This window comes from Pyricularia pennisetigena, chromosome 5 (assembly GCF_004337985.1).
Source record: "Pyricularia pennisetigena strain Br36 chromosome 5, whole genome shotgun sequence".
Lineage (NCBI taxonomy): Eukaryota > Fungi > Ascomycota > Sordariomycetes > Magnaporthales > Pyriculariaceae > Pyricularia > Pyricularia pennisetigena.
This window is the reverse complement of record NC_043743.1, coordinates 1,497,403-1,506,628: the sequence shown is the minus strand read 5'-3', so window position 1 is coordinate 1,506,628 and position 9,226 is coordinate 1,497,403. Positions and strand designations below refer to the sequence as shown.

Sequence of the window (9,226 nt, the reverse complement as noted above, 5' to 3'; positions counted from 1 at the left end):
TCATGTAGCCGAGGGGCTGAATATGTAATAAGTATCAAAAAAGTCGCACATGGCGCCGGCGACGTCGGCCTCGTTCCCCTCGAGGGCAAAGTGGCCGGCGTCGATCCACCGAATCTCCATGTCCCTGACGTCGCGCCTGAAGGCGACGGCGCCGTCGGGGGTGTATATGGGGTCGTTGCGGCCCCAGACGGCGAGCACGGGCACGAGGGACTGGGCCAGGTAGCGCTGAAAGGCCGGGTAGAGCTCGACGTTGGTGCGGTAGTCGTGGAACAGGTCCAGGTGCAGGTCCTTGACGCCGGGCCGGTCGAGCAGGGTCTGGTCCAGGTCGCTGGGCTCGCGGGGCACGCGGCCCGGCGAGGGCTGGCCCTGCGTGTACCGCCACCGCGTGGCCGGGTACTCGACCAGGCCGCGCAGGGCGTGGCGGGCGGGCGGGCAGCTCCGAGGCGTCGGGTGGGCCCAGTAGGCCTCGAAGGGGGCCCAGAAGGCGCGCGCGAGCCCCTCGCTGTAGAGGTTGCCGTTCTGGGTCACGAGGGCGACGACGGCGTCGGGCCGCCGCAGGGCGAAGCGCAGGCCCACGGGGGCGCCCAGGTCGAAGACGTAGAGCGCGAAGCGGCGCAGCTGCAGCGCTTCCACGAAGCCCTCAAAGGTCGTCGCCAGGTTTTGGAACGTGTAGTCGTAGTCGCGGCCCGGGTCGACGTCGGTGAAGCCGAAGCCCGGCAGGTCAGGGGCGAAGACGCGGTAGCCGGCGAGGGCGAGGTGCGGTATCAGGTTGCGGAACATAAAGGAAGAGCTGGGGAAGCCGTGCAGCAGCACGATGGTGGGTGCCGTTGGCGATTCGGGCCCGGCGTGGCGGTAGAAGACCGTGACGCCGTCTGCTGCGACGGTGGACTGTTGTACCACCGGTAATTGTCTTGATTCTGGTATGGATTCCGTGTTGGACGCTTTCCGCCCGAGCTCCTCCTGGATTAACTGTGCACCCAACTCCTCCATCGTGCTGTTGTAGGCGCCCGTAAACCATCTGGGGTCGTCGGGCGTTGGCAGCTTTGCCGCCTGTTCAGTGTTCATTCTGGGGCTTGTTCAGGGAGTTGTGCAGACATGTAGGTACAAGTTCAAGTAAAAAAGAAAAAAAAAAGGGATGACAGTTTCTCCATAGACTGTCATCCGAACCAGAATCGCCAAGGCACAGACTGGAATATAGCGTTTGGCTTTTTTTTTTACAAATAGAGGGTGTTGCTGAAAGACTCTGTCAAGACCAAAGCTCGTATTTCAAAAAAAGTCTTTTTTTGTTTTGCTTCCGATCCCTCAAATCATGACAGTCCCTGGGGCCCTCCTTGACACCCTGGCTTAACCGATTATGACCCAAAAGGGAACATATGATCGAGGACAACTGACAAAGTAGCCAAGAGAGTCGAATCAAGGAAGAGCGTGAGCGGAAAAGATGAAGTGAGAATGGATGGCATCAGTCGGCATCAACGGAAACCTGCAGCCAGCACAAATCAGCTATTCTTGGCTTCCAGCCCAGTCTCTACCCAGGGATGCAAAGAAAGTGAAAAAAAAAGACACCGATGTGAGTGAGAAAAAAAAAGAGTATTTCAGTTGTAACTCGCCTCTATACTCGACCCAGTTTTATCTGTCAAGGGGAGATTGGTGCGGGATCCGGCGGACACCGAACCCAAATCCGCAGTTGATCAAAAATAAAGCCCGGTCACTTTTATTTTATTACTGTTACTAATTATTTTGTGTTTCCTTTAGCAGCCCCAATATGACAAGAGAGAGCTGAGAGTTTGATTGCGCACTGGACGAAAAAAAACAGGTATATATAAAAAAAAAAGACCTTAAGGCTGTCCATGACAAGAAACCAAAAAGAAAAGATATACCCACCAATCGCCGCGGAGACATCCCTCACTCAGCAGCCCGGCAGAACAACTCGCTTGAAACTACGGCCTGATAAATAAATAACCGCCGGCTTTAGACAAGGTTGGTTTGATTTCTCTCGGATCCCGACTTGACGTGCGTGACGTATCGCGGTTCCCGGGGGACCCAGCCTGATATACATGATCTGCAGCTGGTCTTTCTTTGTACCAGCCTTAAGCCACCACCAAGGATCAATCAGGGTTTTCTGGAAAACCGTTCAAAAGAAAAAAGGTGGGCTCTCTGAACTGAACGTGATCCTCATTGTTTTGTTTCTTCTTTTTGATTCTCCCCTTATTGCAACCCAAAATCGTAACCAAAACTTATGCCGCCGAGTCCCTCCCTGCGCCAATGCAGAGTTGATGCATGTTTTACAGGGAAAATCGGCCAATTATGGATAACGGGGAGGGGAAGGGGGACAAGGGACAAAAAAAAAAAAGACTAACAATTTGCCTCCCCCCCTTTTTTTCCTTTTGGTCGCACGCAAACGCAAAATGTCAAATTTGTTGCTTCTGTCAGTATTTTATTTTTTTTCTCGTTGGTTTTACATAATTGGGTTGGTGGACCATCCAAAAGCGGCAGGTTTGGTCGACTCTTGATGTCGTTGAAATATTCCCAATCGGGCAATTCTGCATGTTAAGAACAAAAGCCTGATAATCGAGACGCGTAATTGACAGCGACTCGCAGTAGCCCCAGTGTCCAGTGTGCGCTAGGACTCATGCTTTATTTCATTGGGATTTATTATTATTTTATCTTATCTTTTCTTTTCTTTTCTTTTTTTTTTTTTCCCTGACGGAAGGTGTGCTTGTAGAACAAACAAACAAACAAACAAAAATGTCATTCTCGTTTCCAGTGATGCTGTTGACCTTTTATTTCTTTTTCTGTAAATTACGAAAGAAAGGGCCTTCTTCTATGGGTTCTTTGCATTAAAACTTAAACCCCCACCCAGCAAACACCCCCCTTCAAAAGCCTTAAATGCGGAAAAGATATGCACCGTTGTACGGTCCGCGCCAGTCTCTTGGTTCCAGACTTTTTCCAAGAAAACAGGGCTGCATTTCACCTTGCCTTGGCCCGAACCAAACACAAAATCGGGTGGGATTTCGGGAAGACCTTCATGCGTCTTCTCATTTCTGACGAGTTTCCAATCAATCCCACAAGGGAAATGTTTGTCGACCACTCTTCACTTTGCTGTTGGTGGCCTTCTGCATCTAGACTACGGAGTATATTGGATAACCTGACAACAGACCAAAGTTGCCTTGCCAGACGCACCAATCGGAGAAGTGCCAGCCATACAAACCTCCTTGATTGGTAAATGTATGCAGTGCTAATATCAAGATCAAGCGGGGTGGGTGGTTTTGATAGAATGGTGCGAGCGTCGATAACACTGTCATGATCCGAACCGCCTCATCAAGGATCATTAATTGAAACAAGTTCCACTCATGACCCGTTCGCAAAACTAAAGTAAACTGTACTACAGTAGTGGGTATCGTCGCCAAATCTTTCCCTATCATAGTTTTCACAAATCAATAGATATATTCCCCATATTCATTCCAAAATGCCCAGTATCGGTACGCGTCCAATTTGATTTTTATTTTTTATTCATTCATTTATTTATTTATTTATTTTTTACGGTCCGTCAGGAACCAGTGTAACGCGCCGAAAGACTCTGGAACCCTGCTATGACATCCTTGTCGACGTTGACGGCCCATTGCTCTTGAAAGGTCGCTTCTCCACCAACAGCCTGCACAAGTCCCTGCAGTATCATCTGCACAAAAGGAAAAGTGTGCTCGGTATGCACCTGGTCACGGTAGGCGAAGGCGCGATCACGCACATCCTGCCGCGTGTCCCAGTCGTTTGCATACTCCTCGGGCTTGCCATCCCACACCAATGAATCTCCCTGTCCGTTTTCGTTCAGCAGTTCCGTTATGACAGAGGTCCACATGGCAAAGTAATCCTGTAGGCGGCCCAGCACCATGTCTCGAAGGGGCGATGACCCGTCTGCTGCGGCGAGCTCGCACAGCCTTGTGAGGGCCAAGCATGACAGCTTTTGCCTTTCCACATCAGCCATCATGTCAAAGCAGCCAAACCATTCATCGCCCAACCATTTCCAGACCGTCGGAAGGTCGCCAGCGGCAGTCATCAGCTGAACAAGCGCGCGAGGTTCACCTAGGGCAATACGTGCCAATATGCTAAAGTAGTGCGTCTCCTTGATCGAGCTGATCTGTGGCGAGCGTCGCTGCGGCCCGGTTGTCTGGCGGGACTCCCAGGCCTCGTGTATTCGCTCCAAAACCACCCTCAGGAACCCAATCTCTAGCATGTCCTGAACCAAGACCGTCAAGCCCTCGGAGCCACCGAGCTCTTGCGCAATTCGTAGTATGTAATCGATCGCTTTGGCCGCATGATGCACTTGGTCTTTTTGCTTTGACTCCATAGCTGTTGCCAACGCCTGCAGCGTTGGTCGCCTATACTCGTTGGAAAGAATGTTCTCGGGGGCGAGCAGGATGTATGTCTTAATAACCTGCACGAGCTCCTGAGACAACACGTTGTCGAACTCTATGAAAGGCAATGCCTTCAGCTCGAGATGCATAAACTCGGGTGATACCGGCGGCGAACACTGTGCAACCGTCGCCTTCCAGACTTCTGCTGCTTCGTCAATGAGGAATTTGGATATCTCTGAAGTTGGATCCATCGCTTGTGAGATCAGCGGCACGATGAACGGATGATACTTTTGCGAATCAGTGCCAACAGAGTTGACAAGGGCCGTGAGGATGGCTAGAATGGACTGCTTCAACATATACGCGTCATCTCCAGCTTGCTGCCAGAGCTGAGGTAAAGCTTCAATGAGCTGATCGCCCACTTGCCGAGCCGTCGTCTCCATGCGATCAATGACAAGTCGTACCGTCTCAAGAATGGCAAGTTTCGTGTCGTCATGTTCCAGCTCTGTCAGCAGGCTGACAAGCCGTGTGAGGATTTCATACGCGTGTGGTTGAAAGATTTCACCCTTGAACTCAAAGTCATCGGCAATCTTCTTGAATTGTCTAGCCGCCGTTATCCTGACGACCTGGTCGTTGTGCTCATCTGCTGGGTTCATCAAATGCTTGTATATCTCAAACACTACAGGGCGCGTAGCATCGGATATGTTGATGGGCACCCACTGGCTGAGCAGGATGGCAATCCGACGCCGCAGCAACTTGGCCAACTCGCCCTGTATCTGAACGTCTTGGACTAAAGTAGACGTTACGAACGTGTCAAAGTCGAATAGTTTGTACACCGTAGGCGCGGCACAGCCCATCGCCGTATACACAGCCTCTTTGGTGACAATATCTGCATCGGCCTTGGCTGTTGATTGAAAGTAGTTGAGCAGTGGTGGACCCAACAGTTCCTTCCATTGGATCAGCAGGTCCAGGAAGACCCTCTCGGCACATGGCCGGACCTCCCACTGCCAAGCATCTCCAGAGTCCCGTTCTTGGGCCTCCCACTCCTGTGGGTCTTCTTCCCACGCGTTTAGATCAGCCTTGCGGAATATAAACAACTTTGTGATGATCACATCGACAATCTGGGTCACAAACTGATCGGTGATCAACTGGGTCTTGACGAGCTCCTTGGCATGCTCTTGCTCCTGCTTGGCCTCTGGACTTTTGTATTTGAAAGTTTGAAGGGGCCTGCAGATCATGGCCACGCAGCCTCGAATCATGAGCAACCCTTTAAGGGCGAGTCTTTCGAGTAGAGGGCCTTCGACTTTGGACTTGGAGCCGCCATCGCCCCCGGACGAGGTTATCTGGATGCCCCCCGATTTGTCAAAGACCTCGGCAAACTTGGCCACGAGATCCCAGTATGCATGCACAAGCTCTACAGAGTTGGGAAGCAAGGCAAAGTCCGTTGGCAACGTCTCGCAGACCTCGAGGTGTAGCTTTGTGAACTGAAGCAGATGCTTGCCGACGACCTCTTGATACGGGGCGGGCACTGCCGAGTCGTGACTGACATGGCCGAGGAACTGACCAAACTGGGTCTGGGTCATCTGCCAGAACTCACGTACGAGTTGGTCGCGGTGAGGGTATTCATAGCCCACCGTAACGAGGACCCGTAATATCCTGAGACATATCAGGCTGTTTTCCATGGCATAGTCTGCATCGTCCTCACCTCCTTGACCATTCGCGAGGAACGCGGTCCAGAAGTTCACCTGTTCCGAGTAAATCTCACCGAGAAGCATTACCAGTTCCGGCGTAACCTGCTGCAGTGCCGTCTGCGACTTCCGCAGCCGCGCCTTAGCCAGCTCCTTGACAGCCCGCAGCAGCACCAAAAGAGATCCATTGAGTTGTTGCTGGTTCCCGGTCCTGAAGTTGCTGACAAAGCCAACCAGATCCGATATGGCTGTAGGCCATTCTGCCGGGTAATCTATCCTGACGACCTTGGCGGTAGCAAGGGCGTTGTGGAGAGCCAGGTTCTTGTCATCTTCATTTATTGACCCTTGCAGGAGTCTCGACCTGATTATGTTTTTCTGGGCGGGTGGTATGGACGATTTTGCGGATATGCTGCGCCAGCCTTTGTCGATGCCGTTCTTGAGAAGGATTATTGCAAGGTAGCGGATTTCGCGCTGAACAGACTTGTCCAGGAAGACGGTCTGAAAAGAAGACATGTTGATTAGCTGTTGGTCTTGACCAGCTTCGGGAAATCACCCAGGCAAGATTGACTCCAGAATGGCTCTGACAGCGATGAGGGTCAGAGTTCTGGCTCACCTGGAGGCCGGCATAATAGTCTGGGTATGTCTCCCAGGCTGTGAGCTGCTGACTGGCAGACTGCCTCTGGTTGTGATCGGCCGATCCGGCCTGGAGCAGCTTTGAACAGAGCTCCTGGAGGTTGAGTGGGCTGGCTTCACCCGGCACCTCGATGGCAAAGCTCATCCTTGAAGGCAAAATCGCAGGTCAAAGAGTATTTATTATTCAATTCTATCGGTAGCGGTGCTGCTGAGAATGCGGTCCCCTTTCAACTGTAGCATAGAAGAAAAGCAAGAAAGAAGAAAAAGAAACCTAATTTGCAAAGACGCGCCCGCACACAGAGACAGGACAAAAAAAAAAAAAAATTGTTGGTATGGAGGCGACGCATCATGCTCGCTGGCACCCTTCATGATGCGGGGGAAGCTTTCATCTCAATGGTGGGGTACCATTGCCGGCTCCACTATGCATGGCCGACACAACAGGCAGGACCAGCCAGACATGTTTGTCTGTGTTATTTATACTATAACCAAAAGCAGTCTTAGTGGAAGCTATAGCTCCATACTAAAGCAGGTAAGTGGCCCTATTCTGGGCGACTACAATTTTTCTAGATCCAAAAACCAACATCAGGGACACGGGCAGGTAGATAAGACTGGAGCTATCTGGGAACTTTTTGGTGGGATTCTCTGTGCTCTTTCTTCTCATCATAATTTTTTTCTTTTCTTTTTTGATGGTCCATGGCCCGTGTGACTTTTGGGACGGAGCCGACCAGTCCATTTAAACATTGTATATCCGTGCCTCGGCGCACCGTCCATTGGTCCCATGGACGTTGGACAAATCTCTTCAGAGGCCGAAGTCAGCCCATAATCAGCCCTGAGGAATCTGATCGTTCGAGGGCATTCTTTTGTATAAATGCAGCCACACAGACTCGCTTGGAGGGGAGTCAAAGTGGAGGTCCGTGGAAATGACTGGTTGCCATATGTACTTACCTATCTATCTCTCTATCTATCTTTCTCCTCGAAAGACCCCGACTGGGATTGTCCCATCCAGCAGCCAGTCCACCGTCTAGAAGGGCAAATCTTGTATTTCAGACCAGAGCCAAACGAATACTACATGTAACCAAAATCACACCACAATCTCTTTTTTTGTGGCAAAACGATGCCGGCAGCAGACGAAATCACCCCAGGCCTCGAAAGTTCCCTAACCTCCCAGTGGCTAATATGCGTCAGCTGCGGGACCCAATACCCTACGACCTCGCGGTCGAGGCAAAAGACGTGCTTCATCTGCGATGACCCCCGACATTACACGCCTCCGGCCGGCCAGAGCTTCACGACCATGGCGGCGCTGCGTGCCTCGGGCCACCGCAACGTTTTTGTGCCGTATGATCCGTCGTACCCGGGACCTATGTCTCCGCCATCTCCCACCACCTCCGTCGCGTCGTCTGCGGTGGATTCCAACTCCTCCGTGACCATGCCTTCATCGGATCTGTTGATCAACCGCCGCCGCCCGATAGTGAGGCCCGATAGCTGGAAGCGAATCGGGCCCCCTTCCAGCAGCATATGCAACAACAACAACAACAACAACAACGACGACAACCACAACAACAACAATACCAACAGTAACAGCAATTCCAAGCCCGAGAGGTTGTCTCCGCAGCCTCAAAAACAGAAGAGATATCATCCGCATGGCGCCATGATAAGCATCGTGACTAAGCCTGTGTTTGCCATGGGCCAGCGCTGCATTCTTGTTCGTAAGTGCTCGGTAAATCGGAAAATAATCGCATGCACGTACCCGAACACGGCAGATGAAAAAGAAAAGATGACACGAGTCACAAGCTGGCCTTGTCCCCGCCAGAGTCAAAATATACTGACTCACATACAACCAATTCCTGACAGACACACCCGCCGGCAACATCCTCTGGGACTGCATCACGCTGCTCGACGACGACACGGTGGAGCGCATCCGGTCGCTCGGCGGCCTGGCCGCCATCGTCATCTCGCACCCGCACTTCTACACGGCGCACGCCGAGTGGGCCGCCGTCTTTGGCTGCCCGGTGTTCCTGGCCGCCGAGGACAGGAAATGGGTCGCGCTCGAGATACCGCTGCACGTCTTCTTGGGCAACAGCAAGACGGATCAGATCATGCGCCGCTCCCACGAGATCATCATCGAGGGCGTCCGCTCGGGTTTCGTCGCCGTCAAGCTGGGTGGCCACTTCCCCGGGAGCATGGTCGCCCACTTTGACGGCCGCCTGCTCATCTCCGACACCCTGCTCACGACCCCTGCCGGCCTGGGAGGGTGGGATGCCGATGCCGCGGGGAACGTGAGGTCGAGGCCGGCGGGGGTCAACACCTTTGCCTTTATGTGGAGCGGCCCCAACTCAGTCCCGCTGTCGGCGGAAGATATCAGCAGGATTTGGGAAGTGCTCAAGAGGTACCAGTTCAAGAGCACGCATGGTGCATTCCTCGGGGAGGACATTGAGGATGCCACCGGAATGAAGAGGCGGGTTTTGGAGAGCATTCAAATCCAAATCAGACGCATGGGTTGGACTTATAGCCCGCTCTTGACCGAGTCCGTACCCTCATTAATTTAATGTATGATAAGAG

The 9,226-nt window shown here is 52.4% G+C and overlaps 3 protein-coding genes across 3 annotated transcripts; 1 reads left to right on the top strand and 2 right to left on the bottom strand.

Annotated features, from left to right (window-relative positions):
* Positions 1-1,065, bottom strand: PpBr36_08400 (uncharacterized protein; the record flags this gene model as incomplete). The annotated part of the gene is made up of 1 exon (XM_029895531.1): positions 1-1,065. One exon carries the CDS (start codon positions 1,063-1,065, stop codon positions 1-3), a length of 1,065 nt encoding a protein of 354 aa, XP_029747139.1.
* Positions 1,066-3,547: 2,482 nt separating this feature from the next.
* PpBr36_08399 (uncharacterized protein) lies at positions 3,548-6,812 on the bottom strand (the record flags this gene model as incomplete). Its single annotated transcript, XM_029895530.1, has 2 exons — positions 3,548-6,532; positions 6,648-6,812. 2 exons carry the CDS (start codon positions 6,810-6,812, stop codon positions 3,548-3,550), a joined length of 3,150 nt encoding a protein of 1,049 aa, XP_029747630.1.
* Positions 6,813-7,781: 969 nt separating this feature from the next.
* Positions 7,782-9,213, top strand: PpBr36_08398 (uncharacterized protein; the record flags this gene model as incomplete). Its single annotated transcript, XM_029895529.1, has 2 exons — positions 7,782-8,373; positions 8,519-9,213. 2 exons carry the CDS (start codon positions 7,782-7,784, stop codon positions 9,211-9,213), a joined length of 1,287 nt encoding a protein of 428 aa, XP_029747629.1.
* Positions 9,214-9,226: the final 13 nt, after the last annotated feature.